The sequence below is a fragment of the Carassius auratus genome, chromosome 6, assembly GCF_003368295.1.
Source record: "Carassius auratus strain Wakin chromosome 6, ASM336829v1, whole genome shotgun sequence".
NCBI lineage: Eukaryota > Metazoa > Chordata > Actinopteri > Cypriniformes > Cyprinidae > Carassius > Carassius auratus.
In genome coordinates, this window is record NC_039248.1 from 10,646,902 (window position 1) to 10,667,590 (window position 20,689).

General features: G+C 38.8%; 1 protein-coding gene across 19 annotated transcripts in view; it reads right to left on the bottom strand.

Annotated features, from left to right (window-relative positions):
- Nucleotides 1–804: 804 nt before the first annotated feature.
- The window catches only part of LOC113096129 (forkhead box protein P1-B), a 175,830-nt gene continuing 155,945 nt past the window's right edge, over nt 805–20,689 (bottom strand). For 16 of the 19 annotated variants that reach the window (XM_026261610.1, XM_026261608.1, XM_026261605.1 and 13 more), the window contains 9 exons: nt 18,168–18,255; nt 16,709–16,792; nt 13,339–13,543; nt 12,617–12,693; nt 11,788–11,889; nt 8,891–9,060; nt 8,229–8,298; nt 7,527–7,693; nt 3,650–3,794 (listed from right to left, as the gene is read on the bottom strand). In XM_026261610.1, the coding sequence (XP_026117395.1) occupies nt 3,650–3,794; nt 7,527–7,693; nt 8,229–8,298; nt 8,891–9,060; nt 11,788–11,889; nt 12,617–12,693; nt 13,339–13,543; nt 16,709–16,792; nt 18,168–18,255 (1,108 nt within the window). Of the gene's footprint in view, nt 3,795–7,526; nt 7,694–8,228; nt 8,299–8,890; nt 9,061–9,333; nt 9,456–11,787; nt 11,890–12,616; nt 12,694–13,338; nt 13,544–16,708; nt 16,793–18,167; nt 18,256–20,689 lie in introns of all 19 variants that reach the window. The other 3 variants (XM_026261618.1, XM_026261611.1, XM_026261609.1) reach the window with 2 other exon arrangements.

The following is a 20,689-nucleotide window of genomic DNA, read 5'->3' on the forward strand; positions in this document are numbered from 1 at the left end:
TTTTTTTCCTACAGAAAAAGCAAGGATTATGAAGTCAATTCCATTTGCAGCACTGTTCGCTATTGAAATACATACAGCAGGAGCTCATTTCTTTGTGTTTTCCGTCTTTTTTAATAGTAAATACAAAGCAGTTGTGATAAAGCAAACATGGTGATACAAACAGTATTTTTTTTTAGTTTTTTGTTCTTTGAAAAGAATCAGGAGAAAATGATAGGACACACAAGCTATAATGTGGTGTATGTACAACCTACTTCAACATGAGCTAAAAGAGCAGAGACAGGAAACAGTTTACCGCATGTGAGAAGCAAAATAAATCGAAGAAGAGATCATAGCGCTAAAAAAAGCCTGAGGTTTGGATTGGTTTAAAAGAGAGAAAAAAAAGAGAGACCCTCATGATAAACAAGCTCTGATTTTTATATATTTTTTAAAAATATTTTTCTTAAAATAGTTCGCTACAGTTTTAGACTAAACATGCAAGACATACGACTAAGTGCAACTAAGTGAAATGTTACATCTTTTTCTTAGTTACTCATTCCCTAGAGGTTTGAACTGAGGTATGCATACTAACAGTTTCTCATGCTGGATTTCTTCAGTAATGCCGAGCTACACATGCGGTGAATGGTCTCATCTACCTGCTCCAGAATAACAATCAGAAACAGCCCTCAGATGAGCCCCGAATCTGTCCCGCTGCAGCTGCCCGGATGCTCCATTCATTTCAGTGAACCCTTTTCATCAATAGGAAATGCTTGGATAAATTTACAAATAGTAGTAACTGCCATTAAAGTACCTTGTACCCAGCTTATTGGTTGACAGGAGTGTTTTTTAATATAAAAAAGTAATAAGTTGACAGACACTAAAACACAATCATAGAGCATTGCCAAGGTTAACAAAAGGACATCGGGAATCCCGTTTCGAATTTACAAGGTAAGTGGCATACAATCTTTTAAAAGAATAAAATGGCAAAAAAAAAAAATATTCTAAAGTATGAGAACAAATGAAACTCTCATCATTGTGTGGTCCAGTTTAAAGTTCAGTTCACATTGTGTTATGCAAATGTTTTCCCCCTCCTGGATTTAAATTTCCTGTGACGACAGTGAACACAGTCCTAAACTCTTTCATCCATATCCTTCTCCTTTATAGCCATCATTTCCTGATAGAACACTCCCTTTTTCCTTTTCATTGGCCCAGAGACAACATTGCTTTGATTTGGTCTTGTGTTGGTCTCGATCTCTGCCTCTCGTCTACTATCTTGGTCACAGGCAAAGAAATACAGCTGCCCATCGAACAACCCCTTTGGCCTTTTTTTTTTTTTTTTTTTTTACACCATAATAAGCCCGACACAGTTTCAGACATTTCATCATTTTTGTGTCCGGCCAGTGCGGGGAACACTATAAGGATATTTGGCCTATTGCATGGAACATAGAATATCTCGACTTGTAGTATCTTGTATCTTTGGTAGTCACAGATAAGAGACATAAACATCAACTTAAGTAAAAACAATCTGACAATAAAAATGGAAGTAATAAATAAGAACACAGAAAGTGGTTGGTTGCAGTCATTTGAAAAACAAAACGCAATCGATTTGTAGAAGCCTAATCTAAAGTATGTTCCCAAAATTTTAATCTAAGCTAAGCCGGCGACAGCAGCTTCCAATTCGGAGTTGCTTTCCGGGTTCAAATGGCCTGCGTTGAAACAATTACGATGTGGCAAGAAGCGAATGGTCAGAGTGGGCTGTCCCAGCGCCGTAATGCTCAGTGGTCATGGCTGTGCCGTCAGCCTCAGTTCATAACCCATTTAACGTTTATCCCTTATAGAATTAATATCATGTCTAATAACAGAGGCTGAGCCGGTCATTGATGTGGTGAAACTGATATTGAAACTAGAGGGAATGCAATTTAAAGTCATCCAGACAGTCTTTGAAATGACAGAATTGAATAAAAAGGCAAACAAACAAACAAAAAAAAAGTTTCATACATGCCGACAATAACGTTCAGGAATCACGATTAGCTTTTGTCTAACAATCCTCTCCCTGGTGCTTATTTCAAAATTTTTTGACATTTCATTTTGCAATACAGATGACGGTTTCGATCAGCGATTTGGTTGACGCTAACATGCATCACCACAAAAGGGGATTTTTGAAAGTATAATTTCAGAGCGATAAACGTTAACCTGCGTTGATTTCTCTGTCATTCATTCCACGTGAAAATTAAACTTCATTGGTGCGTGGAGAGGGAGCCTTCATTACGAGTAGTGCATTTGCAGATGGACTTCATGAGCGGGAAAAGAAAGAGAGAGAGAGAGAGAGTGAGATTGTGTGTGTGTGTGTGTGTGTGTCGGCACGCAAGGGCAATGTGACTGCAAAGTGGCGATCCAAAACGCTAGGAACAAATGACAGAAAAATACTACACGGTAATGCGACATTCTGTTTCAATTTCAAAAGGAAAGAAAGAGGGGAAAAAAGAGAGCATGAGAAGCCTTAACATTCATCCAGTGCTAAGCATACCATAACTCCACGTCATAATTCATGAGGTCTGATCAGTTACCAAAACAAACAAACCCAGCAAAAAGGATATATAGCTAACAGCACAGAGTAATGAGAGGACACCACGTTTAAATTATTTGCCCAGGAACCCTCAAAACACCAGACAGATATCCTCCAGCTGCGATGACAGCGAATTTAAAGGAATAGTGCACTTAAAAGGAAAATTCTGTCATTTAGTCATAAGCATGTTTTTCTTGACTTTCTTTTTATCCTTAAAAACACATTTTAAAGAGTGCACCAGCTGCTCTTTTTCATGCATTTACAATTAATGCAGAGTGGAGTTGTTTTCCTATATTCCAAGTATTCTGAAGTTGTAGATAAATTTGGGTAAAAAAACAAACAAATCTAAACCACCATTCACTGAAATCCTTCCGTTTGTTTGAGCTGTGAGTCGGTGAGTTGAACTTGAAAATCAGTCAGCTTTGTTTTCAACCGATTCAGTAAAGATTTGCTCATCGCAGACTCATAAACTCTCAAAGAGAGCGTTCGCTTTCAAAGGAACCGAGTACACTCTTCAAATTGAATCATTTTGTGTTTCATGAATGGGGATCGGACATAAGGGTGAGTAAATGATGACAGAGTTTTCATTTTTGGGTGAACCGTCCTCTTGAGAAGATCTGAAGGCAGAGACTATGAATTAAAGTCACATACGTACACGCACACTGTGAGTGGCACGCTCATCGAAGCGCTAATGATTTGTGTGTGTGAGAGTTCGTGATCAGTGTTTATTCGACTCAGAGGGCAATGAGTCTTTCTCAGCTGTGTGTGTTCATGTCCGCTCTGGTCTCAGTGACACTTTTGCCAAAAGGAAGTAGAAGCAGGCCCCAGTACCAAACGTCTCTTCTTCAGGAGATGAGTAGAAATGTATGCATCTCGTCTTTAAACCGAAAGGTAGAAACAAATCAAAAATACTTCCAAATGGAATAGATTTTTTTATCTCGTATTTAGTTTCGCATTTAATGGCACTAAGAGTAAATTGGAACATTTTAATAGCTGTCAACAAGAGGATTGTGAATCCAGTCTTGGGCTTGCTATGTCTGGAGTGGTCTCGCAGGTGACCGCAGTTAGTATGGCCTCTTCAGGCAGAGGACCTGGGAGAAACCAGGCTTACAGCATGTCCTCGTGAACGTGGTCGTCCTCGTAATCTCTGTTGTGGTCAAAGTCTGGACTGTGATTGGCTGTGGTCACAAGGGAAAGGGGACCTTCGTGCTCCTCGGGGTCCAGTGGCTCCTCTTTTACGTTGATATGATGCCTGGGAATGAATCAGAATTGGAATGGTCATTTTTTTTTCACACAAAACAAAAACTAATAATTTACTTAAATATAAGATGATAAAAAAAAAATCTTAATGAAAATATTTTTGATTAAGTTTTCTTTTTCTTTCATTTAATTAAGACTGTTTAAGCTGATGCTTTGAAGTATTATTTTTTCAGTTTTGGGCGACATCTATAAAATATGTAAAAAAAAATTTAAACAATAAAAAAAAATGAATACATGGATCTACAATACCTATATATATGGAGCCCCGCACATGATATATGGTTAAAAAATATACAAAACTTATTGAACTGTTCATTCATTTTATTAAATCATGGCCACCTTGTACTAATTTGTTCCCTTTTTTTAATTAAAATCAAAATGAGGGAACGAATTAGTACAACATGGCCACGATTTACTAACATGAGAGAACAAATTAATAAATTGTGGTAACAAATGTTTAATTTGTGGCCACGATTAAACTAAAACGAGGGAACTGATTAATAAAACAAGAGGACAAATTCTTAATTTGTGGGAACGAATTGTTAGTTTTTTGGGCATAAGTATATTTTTATCCCCAAGTCAAAGGCAGGGCTCTGCATCTGGACAATATTGTGACAATATATGAAAAAAAAATTTGAACATATCAATATGTACATTATAATTGTATCAGTGCAGCCACTACCATCTACTGGTTAAATATCAGAAAATAAAAAGGGCCAGTGTAACGACCAGCTGTTTCTATAATGACAGACTAACAGAGACGGCACAGCAGCGCTCCTGATAACTAACTTCTCTTTCAGTTCTCCCAGCACCAGGATACCTGCCGGCTTTATTTTCCACAGCTGGCCTGACAACAGGGTTTTCACTTTGAATTGATAAATGAGGGAGATTAACAACATGCGACATGTCGACGACGAGAGAATGGACTGCAGCGAGCGAGCGGACGGCCTGTCAGCTTCCCGGTGGCGTTGGATCAGTGCCGCTCCGCGCGCTCCTCTTCTCGCTCGTTAACATGCACAACCTGTGAGGCGGTCTCTAGAGGACGACCCTGCGCAAGGTTCCTTCATTAATCAACTTCAAGTGTGCAAAAAAAAAAAACAGCCGCACAACATGGTGACCAGACAGCACGGCTTACGCTTAAAATACACGCAAAATTAATGCAACTTCTAACCAAAGTGTCAATAAGGGGAAGAAAAGCAGTGGAAGGGAGGCGTGCGAGACGAGAGGGGAAGGGGGAGGCACTGACGACTGGGCCCAACACAAACGGCTGTGATAAGAAACAGAGCCCTTACAAGAATAATAACGCTGTCAGTTGTAAACAAGGCAAAACATAAACCCCGGCCCACAGTCTGGGCACAGGATTGTCCACAGAGATGAGATCTGCCAAATTTCTCATTACAGAAACACTGTAGGAATACAGCGCCAATGAGCGAGCGCTGACTCTACCGGGGAAGACGACCAAAACCGAAAGGAATAAAGGGATAAACATTAGAAGCAGCTGCGGCAGAGCCTTTAAGTTAATTAGTCTCACATGGCAAACTATAGGTTTTCGCAAAGACATGTTTGCCAAATGTAATTACTCACAATATCTACCCCACCCCAAACAACCTTTTCTCTCTCCATGATTTTTAGGAAAGCAGCCGTTCTAATGAGTTATCATATTTTGTGCATGAATAATAAGAAAACTCTCGCCATTCTATCGGTTTTAGATCAAAGCGTCTCCATGTATCCCATGGCCTCCGGTTCTCAATCTCTAGCTGGAGGGCAAACATGAAATTGTTATTAATATGCAACTGAGCTGCACTCTGCTTTAGCCTTCATTGTAATTAGGACTGAAGCGTCTGATTGCAGGCATCTGCAACAATAGATACAGGTGCAGATGCTATGGAAGCTCATTTGTTAGATGTTATTAATTGTGACTGACGAATAAGAGAATGTAGAATTCAAAAACGATAAAGCTAGTATATGGTGCTTACATTAACAATGTACTTGGGTGTTTACCTCATAATTACAGGCCTGGTTTACCTCGTAGCATGTTAAGACCGAAATAATTATATACTTAGGCCAGCAATACTATGTAATCATTTTAATAGTTAACATTAAATTACAGTTCAAAATAACTCAAAAAATGTTTCGCTGAAAAAAAAGAAAAAAAAGGTTAATGCTTCCCAACAAATACTGCTATGGTACTAAGGTAAATTGACAGCATGAGATGATAATACCACAGTAATAACTGTTTAAAATACTAATGCTTCATAGCTTTTACATTGTAATCAAACATACTTCATAGAAATGGAAATGCCATGGTAAAATACGTGTATTACCACAGCACCAAGTATTTCATTTTTTCAGATAATTTAAAACAAATTATGTTAAGAAGAATATTCTGATATATGCATTTTTCTTTGGCCATATCATGGCCATACATGCTTATTTGATATTTTAATTACAATTATAAATAACTCCTGAACTGTTGCATTGAAAGGTTAAATACATAACCTGCCCATCTAATTTCTGCTTGAACATCTGAAAATAATAAGCTTCCCTTGCCTCATCTATAAGTGACAAAATTATTTTATTGGTGAAAAAGATTGAAATGACTGAGATTGAAACGCGATGCCCTTGATAACATGATCCATAAATCTGGCTAACTTAATAAAGCTCAGTGCGTTTTACGTTAATGTTTTATGTATGCTCGTATATTCTCACACTTTGTACGTTTGGGGCAACATCTTTGCTTTTGAGTGCGTTAAGTTGGCAAATGCCTTGAGAGGTGAGAAGCAGACGCCTCAGAGCAAGCACACCCGTCCTGTCTCTCTGTATCCTGCAGATGGGGCAGGCCTGCAGCTATGTTACCTGCCATTAGCATTTCTCTCACCCACATCTTCACGAGTTCATTACCACACTGCTTTTTTAAAAGAGACGATTTGCTGATATTTCACAGAAACTGCAATAAATCTCGCTGAGCAACAAATCACCATTCTGTCCTCCGACATCTGGAAACCATGTTGTCTGCAGCGTATTATTTTAAGCTTCAAACAACACGGCGGTCCCTCCCATACAACAAGTGTATGGGGAGCTGTGGTTTCCAGCCCCGACCGCAGCTCAGCTACATGGAAATCTTGGAGCGGTTTTGTCGAGGCTTAATTACGACCCCCCACCCCTCCCTTCGTTGTTTTACTCTTGACGGCTTGCAGTTTTCAGACGTGCTGCGAGTCCTGTCTGGCTGGAAAAAGGAGGCCAGTTCTGTCATCTTCTATTCACCACTTTTGTAAATATTGAAACAAAATGGAGGCAATAATTAGAGGAACTCGGCATAATATGCCGCACACTATTGACCCATAATAAAAGTTAGTTTAGAAACAACTTCTTGAAATAACACTGAAAGACACTATTTGCTTTACGAGCTCCCCTAACGTAGAAACCGCCAAAGGTGGGGTTTCCTTCTAAGACTGCATTCACAATTCCTACTTCCTCTGTAAACTGCAGTTTTCTATATAATTTCACAGTTGGCTAAACATCTACTATAATGTACATCGAACCCTACTGTGCGTTCCGAGACTTATTTTCAACTCCTAGTGACCTGGTGAAAATTTCCACCACCTAAGCCATACGAGTGTCGCCCTGCATGCGCTTGAGCCTAATGATTCCAGGACATCTCCCTTTACCTCGTGTCTTATCTCAGTCACACACACATTACGAAGGTGGGACGTGAGCCACTCACATAGCTGGCAGGGGCGAGCGTCCAGGGCTGCTGTCACTACCGTTGCTGTTCCCGTGGTCCATGGCCCCATTCATTTCCTCTCGGATGGCGCTGGCAAGCGAGTTAAGAGTGGGACTTCCGATGGAAGCGGTAGTGTATAGAGGTATGTTGTTCTCTGCCATTGAAGCCTAAAACAGAATGGAGGACATCAACTCGGTGAGACCAATTCCTACAAAACATTAGGAGCGTTCAGTGGCCTTCAGCTCGTCCAAAATAAATAACCATTTTATTCATTTGCACACTTCAATTCCTTTTTGGACTATTTAGGCGTTTTTAAAGTCATAATGATGACATGATGTGTGTTCAAGTGAATTTAGCCAAAATGTAATAATTTTTAGACAGATTCACATAAAAAAGACAGGAAGATGAACTATGTGTGTACTTGGTGATTACTTATTTTTATTTTTGCATTACCATGACGCTACAAGGGCATCATGGAAAATGAAGTTGTGTCACACAAGACTGTCACCTTACGAACCAGCTACTGTAAATTACTAGTATTTTCTAGCAAGTTTTATTGGTATTTTTCATCAACTGTGCACAGATAATAATATAGTGTACAGATAATGATGAATGGATATGGGCAGCAACTGAATAGATGAATAAATAAAACCATATTAATAATATGGATAAAGACTGGATGCTGCAATATAGTGATTTTACCTGGAAGGCTGCAGAAAGAGCGGGACCATATCCCAAAGTGGTATGGATGTTCTTTACTAGAGCTGGACTTCTGTAGAGGCAACACAAACACACATTCAGTGCAGTACAGAAACGAGTCATACTGTCTGTCTGCTGAACAGTGAATTTACACTGCAGTCAGTTATTTAGAGTACAATCTGATTACCAATAAAACCCAATAGCAAAATCAATAGATGGCACTAAACTATCAAAAGCTGTTTAACACTAGAGCTCTGTCCCAAACCTAGCTGCCTACTTGTCTACTTTACTTCCAATCTAAAGACTGTTCCCAAATAATAATGCGGTCTTCTAAGATTGTTAGATTGTGCTTGTTTTCAGCTTTTTTTTTTTTCAATTCCTAACATTCTTAGTGAGGGTTAATGACAAGCTGTGAATGAGGGTAGTATCCTATGTAGACCACAGATAACAAGGAAGCTAGCTAAGTTTTAGAACAGAGTTTATATGAATTTGTCTTTTATTTTAACATATCACATATTATTATACAATCACATGACACTCACACGAGCCAATTCATATATTATGAAAAGCAGAAAGCATAATATATGAAAGGTTACATGTAGGATGAGCGAGCACACAGAGGCGGAGCATGCAGGAAGGGGGCGGGGCAGAGGGGCGGTGCTTACTGTACAAGCAGCTCATCACAGCTTTCGCCGGCCGCATGCTTCCTGGGGCGACCTCGTTGTATGTGGCGGCCGCGTTTAAACTCTTCGTCGTCTACAGTCCAAAAGGACCCAAAGTCATCCTCAACTCTTACAAAGCATTTATGCAGGGAGAGATTGGTGCGCACAGCACCCTGGGATGGGGGAGAGGGGCAGCAAGCAGCCAGATGCGGATGTAGCAAGACAGACAGACAGACAGACAGTGATAGAGAAGAGGATATGAAATGAATGAATGGATAAGCACAAGCGACTAGGGGTTACCGTGCACATAGCCACTACATAACTAAAGCTAGCAGGGGGATCAGTGTGCGGCACAGCACAGAGACAATGACATGAAGCCCATCCATCAACACCACCAGACACGGGTTTGGTCAGCCACGCTGGGCGGGTGGCGCTGGAACACCTACCCGCTGATCTTTTGTGGCCTTCTCTTTTGGAACTCTAGCTCGTCGACGGTCCATACCGCCCCTTTAACGTTCTCTACCCGCACAAAACACTTGTGAAGACTAAGGTTATGCCGCACTGCGTTCTGCAGTTAGTGTGAGAGAAAAAGAAGGGCTATGAGACACTTATTTTTATAGAACCCACATTCTCTTGTATTGTTAAGTTGTATACATTTCTATTTAAAATAAATTACAATTCTGTCATCATTTACTCATGATTTTACATGTTTTGGCTCTCAATGACACTGATTATCAAACAAATTGTAATAATCCTGATGCGGAGTTTGAAATCTGATTGAAAGGAAAGAAAGGAAGGAAATTATGACTTAAATATGGGTCTGTTTGCCACACAAACCTATTATACAACTTTAGACTTTTACGGTGTTCATTCGAAGCTTGAAAGAGCATCAAACCTCTCTCATCTTGTGTTCTATAAAGAATAATGTCATATAGGTTTGGAACAACATACTGTTGTGTTAATGATGACAGAATAAAAATTTTTGAGTAAATAATTACTTTAAGACACCCCCCAAAAAAATCCATGCTTGGAATCACATTTTTCTAATGAAATGATCTAGACATCTTCTAAACAAGATCATTTAACCTGAAAAGCAACATATTAAAACTTGTTTTCAGACCAGTTTTCAGATCAATAAGATTTAGTTTTTTTAAGAAATTCATACTTTTAATCACCAGTGATGCATTAAAAATTAATTAAAAGTGACAGTAAAGACATTTGTAATTTTACAAACGATTTCTATTTCAAATAATTGCTGTTCTTTTGAACTTTCTATTCCTCAAAATGTGTTCAAGTTTCCACAGAAATACTAAGTGGCACAACAGTTTTCAACATCGATATTAATAGTGTTTCTTGAGCACCAAATCAGCATATTAGAATGATCTCTGATAGATCATGTGACAATGAAGACTGAAGCGGTTTTTCCATCACTGTAATAATTTACATTTAAATAGAAAACAGTTGTTTTTGAAGTGTAATCATATTTCACAATTACAGTTTTTTCTGTATTTTGATCAAATACAGAATTGTATAAGAAAACATATGAAATGTATCTTTTTATTTTCCCTTAAATGTTTTGCAGATTAGTTGCTATTTTCCCAAACTCCCTACACAGTACAAAGAAATGCACTGATCAAGAGCCAGTTGTAGCAACACCTTGGACTACCAACAAAATTCCAGACTGCACAAACAGCCTGATAAACATTACTCTTTGGCAGTTATGACTTTAGCACTGTAGCTGAACAATGAGGGGAAGGGATGTAATTCTAACATGCTCTGCTCGTTGCGTTCTTATAAATGACCCTTTCATCAGGCCATTTGTACAACATGCGGGTGATATTTAGTAAATAAACCCTCATTGATTGATGGAGGCCTGTGTGGGTGTTGTCACTCTAGCGCTTTATCATTCAGCTCTGGTAAAAGTCACAGATAGTTCATCATTTTCTGCCTCACTTCAAAAACGGAAACTGTAAACGCTTGAGTTAAATGCCAATGCTCAACAAACTCTGCCAGGGGAAAACATCCTACTCAAATGACCAGATTTCCCCTTGAAGAGGTTGAAATTCTTCCAGAGAAAACCAAAAAAAAAAAAAAAGAAAGAAAAAAAAAAACACTTTCAAAATAAATCCAAATGAAGAGAGGGTCTCTTCCAGAATCTTCTAAGGACCATTAAGTGAAATAAATCATAGCTGGGGGGAAAAATGCCTACTTTCTCTGGGTAATCTGAACTTGTTGACTTAATCTCACTGGGAGTAATAAAATCAATTACATGGTTTCTGTTTGTATCTCTGATAATGTTTGGAATAATTCAGAAAAAAAATAAAGTTCATTATGTCATGATATCTTAATATCTGGGAACAGAAATATGTTCTGTCAGTAGAAGTTTGTTTAAAGAACTAAAATATAAAGTGACGTCTAAAACTCTGAGGACACTAGTGATTTGCATTATTCATTACTTTTTTAATTGCAGCATTAAAAATACAAAAATAAAACATTAAACTTTGAAACCATCTAGGCAAGGCAAGGAAAGGTTTCTTTTTTCTCTCATGTATCTTGTTTTTTTTTCTTTTTAAATTTCTAAAACTTTATGTCTAGGTTTAAACTAGATTTCAAATCCTAGATCTATAATGTAGTCATACTTTTTGATCCCACTGTATTTCATCTATTCATAAATGTTTGTCATGAGCTGGGAAGTGTGTGTGTGGTTCAATAAGAGATGTGTGCACTGAATTCTGGCGGTTGTTTTCTATTGCCAGGAGTTATTGTGAACCCAATGGTTCCTCCATACATCTTCAACAATAAAGTTTTTGTTTCTACTTCATTCCATGTTTTTCTTATTCAGTCAAACTCATTATATATTAGTGAAAGCAGGAAATAGAAAACAGGAAATGTGAGATCACCTTCCATGTTGCTGCATTGCGTCTGAAATATGCAAACATTCGCGTGAACCAGTTGTAGATCTCGTTTAGTGTTAGCTGTTTTTCTGGCGACTCTAGTATTGCCTGGAAAAATACACACACACACACACACACACACACACAAATGCTGATAAGCAAAAAGCAGTTCCATTTCCGTTCAAACCTGGAGCAAAAACAAAGTGAGATGCACATGGTATGTCAAGTTAAAGTTGATCTGAGGGTGCATGTAAAACAGCTTCACGCTTTTCCGTTCTCAAATAGGAGCTGCTTTGTTTACTGAACGCTTCCTTATGCAAATGTGCCAATTTGAGTACATCCTTTTCCGCTAAACAACCAGAACAAGAAAAAAAAAATTATATAGCCAGATTATAAAGCGGCAATTATCCCAGGCCCAGATTAATGCCCGTGTGATCACAGATTACCGGTTCAGGCCTGATAATTGACTGGGCATCTCAAAGACGCCCCGTTCCTACTGTTGTGTGAAATGAATTCCGTAATAATCACATTGGCTGTAATACTTAATCAAAAGCAATTGTTATATATGGGCTTTTTTTGCCCCCTATGTACAGCAAGTGCTCTCACGCTCATTTGCAGATGGCTAATCTTGAGCTCTGCTGTTAAATTGCATTTGAAATTTAACAGCTGTGGTGGAGGGGGGTTTAAGGGTTTGACTTTAAAGAAGTGTGTGTTGACATTGAATATTTATTCTGCAAACATACTGTTATACATTAATAAAATCTAAAGTGTAGATGTTCAATTACAATGCAGTAGCTGTGTTAAACATGTGATGCAAATGCGGCTGTGTTCTTACCTGTCGTATTAGCGAAGCATATGTGAAAGGAGGTCGTACTTCAGCATTCATGTAGAACTCTTTGTTCTGGACAATATCTGTTCACAAATACAAGAGACACTTATTAAGAATTGAGCTAAACCTGGTCACACTTTATATTACATTACATTAAATTATATGCTATTTAAAATTCTTAAGTAATCATACATCATGGCCAATATTTGTTGTACTGATATTTATGCATTTATTTACAATGTGTTCTTTTTTTCCCTTTTTTACAAATAATTGAATGACAGTAGTATAATACAGTAATAGAAAATCTAGTGAAAACCAACACTGAGAATAATGAGTATTACAAAAACAGAATAAAATAATAAGAAAAAATAAGAACACATCCATATATTACAGTACTGAGAATTTGTGAAAAAAAAAAAGTGTTTACTTGCCATGAAAATAAAGCAATAGCATCATGGTCCTAAAATTTATTTCTTTTTTTCTTTAGGCAAAGCATAAATTTTAAATAGCTGTTAAATTCAATAAATTATTTTAATTAAGAATTTTAAAAAAGTATTTGAAAACATTTATATATATTTATAAATATATATATATATATATATATATATATATATATATATATATATATATATATATATATATATATAGGAGTGAAATGTGACCTGCACATATTTTTGTGATTCCCCCACTGATCCCAATGTTTCATGCATTGTATTTTGTATGCATACCTGGAGATATGGGCATGTTGTACTTGTCCGAGTAGCGTCTGCGCATGGGACCGACACTGTGCAGGCTGGTGGGGGTGATAACAGAGTGGGTTTGTGAGAGTGGCGTGAGGGGGGCCGTCGGAGTGGTGGGCGTCTGGGGTAAGCTGAGGGGCGGCGAGGCCTCGGGAGCCGTCTTGGACAGGGTGATGTTAGAAACCAGGTTCAGCTGAAAAGAACAGAAAGAAAACAGGGCACATCATTGTTAGTCACGGTTGATGCCTGCGGATGCTAATTGTTAACACACCATCCAATCAATCTTTGAACCGCAGAGGAGCATTGGTGGCATGTTGGTTTGTAAATATTTGTAAACACCATGCTTTCGCTTTCCGCGTCCATCATTCTGTGAGCAAATAGCGTACATCCCCCTGGTCGCCTCTTTGTTTGGTCTGCTGGCGTGCTCCCAGAATGCTTTGCTCTCTCTCTTTGCTCTCGGGCGGCAGTAGCAGTCTTGCTGGCTGATGGAATGAGTTTCTCACTGAGCCCTAAGAGGCTCCTAATAAGCCGCAGACAGAGAGAGGTCAATCTACACTAATTACAGCCTCAAATTGTATTGTAAGGACCCTAATTAGTGGCTACTTACAAGGGTGATACTACGATTAAACGTCACATCTGAATGACCCTCATCAGCCTGATGGTTTGGCATAAGATGGTTCTTCTGGAGAAATAGTTTCCAGAGAAACACTTTCTTCCTCCCTTATCAAGTGGCACAAGGTGGGGGGCTAGTAATAATGGCTATAAGGTAAACTAATTAACCAGCGGGTTAGTTAAGGTGCAATCTCGCTTCCAACGGCTACGTTGAGTCGTCAGTGTCACATTTCCTCTTCAATTGGGGTGGAAAATGCGAGCCTGACCCGATGCTCCTGCTATTAATTTGTAGGAGATGAGAAAAAAAGCTAATGACACATACACATATTTCCCCTCACCAAATTGTTCTAATTGCTAATTTGCCAAAGGAGGCCTTGTGACCAAATTAAACATGACTTCGACTGCGGTCCACGACGAGGGAGGCTGTGCGACGAATGCAAGGACAAACAGAGAGGGGCAAAGAAAAAAACTACAAGAGGGCATGCAGAGGTGGGGTTTTTTTGTCGTGCACCACAATCGGCCACAGATTGGGTGAGCAAATTAATGAAATGTCAAGGCTGTCAATTGCTTTGGAGGTATCAGATGTCTAATTTTGTTTTATAATGGCGCCGCTGACAGTGCGGACGGTGACGAGGCGAGTGAAAACCAACAGACAGTGTTTAACATCTAACCCCCCGCCACGCAAATACGTCGTAGACCACGCAATTACCACACTCCCTATTAACGGTCATTACCATACAGATGCTCCGTTTGATAGACAGGTACATAATAAAGAAATTTGAGGGCTGACAGCAGCTTCATCCTTGACATGTCTTTGTCTTCTTGCCAATCTTTTCCCTTTTTTTGTGGCTAATTGGTTTCTCTCAGTGTGATAAATGTTTATTTTAAAACTGATAGTTCTGGTCCTAGATGCTGATTGGTCAATAAACAAATCCAGTTGTGCTAAAATACACCATATAGTGCTTTTCATGCTAAAGAAAATAACTTGCAAAAATAGGTGGGCGTAAGGCAAGAGTTCTATTGTTCTCATTTGTAAGTCGCTTTGGATAAAAGCGTCTGCTAAATGATTAAATGTAAATGTAAGAGATTTGGTTTGGGCCAGAGGTTTCGTATAGTATGGACTTATTCAACCACTGTGCACACCAGCAAGCTTTGTTATCCATATTCCTCATCCGCAAACAGCGAGTAGCCTCTACAATATGCCAGACAGGCGAGTAACGGCCTTCCTTTTGTTTTCCTGTACCATTTGGGTGCTCTCCAGTACATCCGCAAAATGAGACTTCAGATGGAAAATAATTAAATGGTAATTGGTGATCTAATTATACTGGCTTTGACTTGCCAAGCAACTATGGAAAACAGAAGACAAGCTGCTAAAAAAAAAAAAAAAACGTATCAAACAACAACAAGAAAAAAAATCTGCAGTTTAATTATGGACAATGAAAAGGTCAGATTGCTGATGAGAACGCTTAGTGGCACCTTCGATCATAAACTCGTGGACGCACATGTGCACGCACAAACACATAAACAACTGTGCCCTGAGGCGAAATCTCTCTTAAAATGAGCTGTTGATAAATATGAATGTTACTGGGGCAAGATTAATGAGCAGAATATCATGCCGCAAAAACATCTAATTTGTTTATGAGTAAAAACGTGAATTTAAAACAAAACACACATTCTAACATTAGTCAAGTAAATTACCAGATTTGCAAAATAAATGTCAAGGCTTTTAGTACAACTGTGCTGTTGAGTAAAACGTCACCAAATGGAATCTGTAAACACATTTCAACTAAGATTTAAAACTAAGAGGTCTGCGCTACATATTTGAATTATTTCAAAGTTATCATTGTAAAATTAAATAAAGGCTTCTTATAATAAAGCATACAGTACACAGTACACCTCATAAAGTGTATTTCTTTGTAAGGGTCCTCCTCTCCATTACAAGCTGCTTCCCCTCAGGTCCCGTGGGGAGAGGTAGCAGGATAACACCACTATCAGTATCTGAGACCAATTTTCATACACTTGCATCACCATGTCAGATACCGCTGTACAAATGCTAATCCAAAAAATCAGCATGTGACAGAGGCAAAGCTCCATTGACTGAACTATTGTCACCCGTCGCCCCAGGACACCGTCTCTGGGCTCCTGAGCATCACAGGGCCCATGAGCAGTAAATAAATGACTAGCAGAGAGGAGAGAATGTGACCGATCAATGATCAAGTTAAACAATTTTTTATGGATTGTGAACACTTGTTCTCCATGAATTATAGTACAAATTTCTGAGGGATATGTTTTTAACTTCATGAACAGATACAACCTAAAACATGTTCCAACAATGCTGGAAATTCTTAAATAGAAATGTGAGAAAAGAGGTGCAACATTTTGCATGTGAAAAAAAAAAACCTTGCACCAATTCCATATATTTCCATATAGTGTGTTAAGTATGCAAGTATTAGAACTAACGACTAACATTTGCATTTTAATTTAAAACTTTATGTAAAAACTGTTTTTTTTTTACATTGCTTGACAAACATGTTTGATTAAAAGACAAACAACTGTGACCAGCATAACACCAAAGCATGCACAGATGCACACTCTAAAAAACCTCCAGAGAAAATACAGTATATCATCGAAGCACATTTGGCATACTATTTTCAACATACTATCAGTTGGTGTGCACTAAATTTAATCTCACTGCAAATTGGGACATGGGTCAAGATTGCTGAGATGTCAAGAGTGCTATACTCACTGGCTGTGGGGCGGGTTTGGGCTCTGTAGACTTGACATGAAGATGAGTCATCATTGCTTGAAGACGCTCTTTGTCTTTTGCTAACTTTAATGAGAAAAACAGAAAAAAGGCATACAAGTTATAATTAAAATGAGAAAAGATTCCTACATTTTTAATTAACTGTTTTTTAGTGTAACATTCTCACAGTTATCAGCAAACCAAATAAGCCATTGTGAAGGACATCTGACAAACATATGATTATTCTTGGCATACAGTACATGTACTTAAATTGTGACCTTTACACTTGGTACAGAGACACAACCCTAAGGGTTTATTAGCCACTGAAAATGAACACACAAGCTCAAGCCTTCGGTCATGGTTACTTCAGCCAAAGTGAATCCACAAAAAACATTAGAGGACCTCTCTAGCCTCCACACACTCTGATCTAGACTGCATTGCCCCCAAACACTGTAAGCCTAAATAGCATTGGCAACAATGATCTCTAAGTTCTACTTAGGAGTATGATCATTTTGGGGGCAATGCAGGCCAGTTCTCCTCCGATTAGCTGCTACTTCTGAATCTATATGTGCAGCCCTTACTCTTTGTTTTGGTGTAGTATTGAAGAAAAATGTTAATACTTTATTGACACAATGACATAAAAGACTAATTTTATTTGTACAATAGCGCATAAATGGCTAATGTATGGACAGATTAGCATGCAGACAGAGAATGATCATTGCACTTTGACGCCTGGGGTGAATTTTTCTAGCATGAATAAAGGTGCTGCACATATTAGGAGATGAAAATATAGATCAAACATTTTGAGCTGGATTTGACCTCAAAGAGCCTGCATGAGCACCATAGTTCAATGTTTTAACCACTGCACAATAACTCCTGCACTTTCTAATGCTCTCTGCCTGAATCTAAAAGAGTATCCATCTCCCCTCTCCTCCTAAAACTTCCCATTTATTTCCCATACATCCCGATCTCTGTGATGCCATTCCCTGAGTATATGTCACAATTAATGTGTATTAACAAGCAATACAATACAATAAACAAAATGAGTCAATCAATTCACTGAAATGACTGGTTTGCTCACCCACCATTGTTGGTATGCCTGGATTTTTTCACAAAGTGTTTTATTGTGGTGCCAAATAGTTAAAAGTCATAAACGACTTTAAAACCCAGTAAAATTGGAAATGCAATTATCTTGTGGAGTTAGCCCCAGGGCACTCCATATATCTTTGCCTGGCTGTCATGCGAACATAACACATTTTTAATGACTGGTTACTCACAAATGTACAAAATAATTTCATTTTTATCCCTCCCTCCTCTATCTCTGAGCTGCTACTTGAGAGCAAATGAGCAAGATGGAGAGAGAGAGAGAGAGAGATGAATAGAGTTAGAGAGAGCGAGAGAGAAGCAGAAAACTTTTGAAAAAGGAAGAAAAGGAGATGAACGAGGAGAAATGAGATGTTACCTGCAGTTCCAGCTGTTGAACTACTTGCATCTGTACCCTGCACTGCGCCGTGCTCCTGTCATCCAAGGCATGTTCATTATTCAGATGTCTAAAGAGAGAGAGAGAGAGAGAGAGAGAGAGAGAGAGAGAGAGAGAGAGAGAGAGAGAGAGCAGCCTTCATTTTAGTACCATATTTTACAGCCATCTATTAAACATTTGATAAAACTTTCATGGTAAAATATTGAATTACATTATCTGCACATTCTGCAGGGCAGTCATTTATTTCTCCATATTGGAAAAGTGAAAATGGCCCGAGATATGCACATACTAAAATGAGAAAAAAGTAAATAAAGCCATGTCCACACATCCACAAATATCAAATTCCCCAAACACAAATGAAGAGTGTTCTAACAAGATCTCTGCATTACGGAAATAGAAGCGCTCTTTACACGCCTCATGCATAATTCATCAACTGCCCGTTTCTACGCAAACCTACAGAAACCAAGTTGAGCAGACAAGAAAAGCGCCTCGCCAAACTCAGGTGAAAAAAAAAAAACGATATTGTAAATCGGCAGACGTGCACTCTGCAAACCCTCCCAATTTTTTTCATTTAAATGGATTCCTCTTATTTTCGGTGGCTTCTGCAGTTAATTATGTCATCTAGATTAAGAGAACTCAAATGAAGCCAGGAGGAAAAAGGCAAAGGACAACAAGGAGAAAAGCGATGGAATCTGTCATAAACTTGAATTATGAATATAATTATGCATGATTATTTTATACCACCAAGACCTTTTTTTTCTCCCCCGCACGTTTATAACTAATCTAAATAAGTAGCTGGCCTCGGCAAAGCGGGCCAAGCTTTCCTTTTTTTTTACCTCTCCTTTTTTTGCGGTGATTTATATAAAATGGTGAAGATAAGACTCACGAGTGAAGGAAATATGATTGGAGGATTTTTATCAGCCCTCGCATGAATTATGGTTTGAAAATGCTTATGCAGGGGCATTTCATTAATCATTTAATCATAATCCGTGCAGGATGTTTGAACTGATTTCACAAATACCCTTTCATTTCACTACTTCATTATGCCCGCTAATGGATCCAATATATTATATATATCATAAATTATATCGCATCTTCGCTGACCATGTAGGTCACTGTCACCAGGCAGAGGCTGGTGGAATGGAACAGTAGAGTTTTCCACGTGCTCGTCTTCCCACGTTTACTGTCCTCCGCCGCAAATCAAAGTGTCATGCCCGGACCTGAGCAGGGGCCGAGACAAGGGGAGCCAGAACTGATGTTGATGGCCTAATAAATTCGGTGAGGTGGCGTGACATGATGGCAGCGGCGCCATTATTAAGAATAAAAGACAACATACGAGCACGGCTGAAAATATGTGTGGGGAAAACACTCGACAACACTCGTGACGGAGAGCGATTTTGACTTCGGAAGTGGAGCACTCAACCTTGAAAGGGAAATGATCTAAACATGCGTCAAAATGGACTCTGTTTTCCTTTAGAATGAGCACATAAATACCACGTGTCTTTTTGAATGTTGACACAGCGTGAATACACCTTTACAGACATTCAGAATTGATCGTTTCGTAAAAATAACACAAGGATTAGGGACGACGAATGTTTTAACATGGCCACGCTAAATCCACAACTTGTTTAAAACTATATTGCGTCTGTTCTGGCTTCCAACATTAATCAACTAAAAACAAGCCGCTTTTGAAGTCAGGGGAGGTTGAAGAGTGATCATGTAAACATTTCAAAACAACCACCCAGTTTTCATTTGTGGAGAGATAAAATAGGTACAGGGCGTCTCGCATTTTCAATGAACGCGGCTGGACGTGACATGCTTTGGAATTCGTAGTTCGCGGCACCCTGCTAGCCCCCGCTACCTCTTTTCATCCTTTGTTACAGTGGACGTTTCTCTTTTTTCCCTGTCCTCTCCTCCATTCCTTCTAATGACATGTAGAGTCACAGTGCATAATTAATAGGAAATGAAATATTCAAATGGCCCTTAATGCAGCCTCTTGGAAGAGTGTCTGGACAAGAGGAGCTCCGGAGAATGGCAGAATTGATGTCGGGAGAGACTATGAGCGCTGGCATGTGTCACTTTCTGGACTTCAAGCGAAGGCTGTTTAAAAGCTTTCTGGCAGAATGACAGCCCCTAATGTAAATGGCCACAATAAAACAAGTTAAATAGACATTACTTAAACAGTCAGCATTTTACATATCACTGAAGCTAGCTGTCCTTTAGCCCAGGTTTTAATGATGCTCTGACGCTGACGCCCTGAAAGGTCTTTCTATTATAGGGACGGCTGGACGAACTATTGTTTATTCCCAAACACGCGCAGCTGTTTCAGTAACTAAACATCCGTCTGTTTTTCCTTATCTTCTCACATTACGTAAAAGAATTATGCTTATCTACTGATTTTATTTACTCATACTGCTCATCCTTGATGGGTAAACACACTTTCCAGGATGGGAAATACAACACACTTGTTTGTGAAGGTAACCGTATGCAGAAACCAGTTTTAA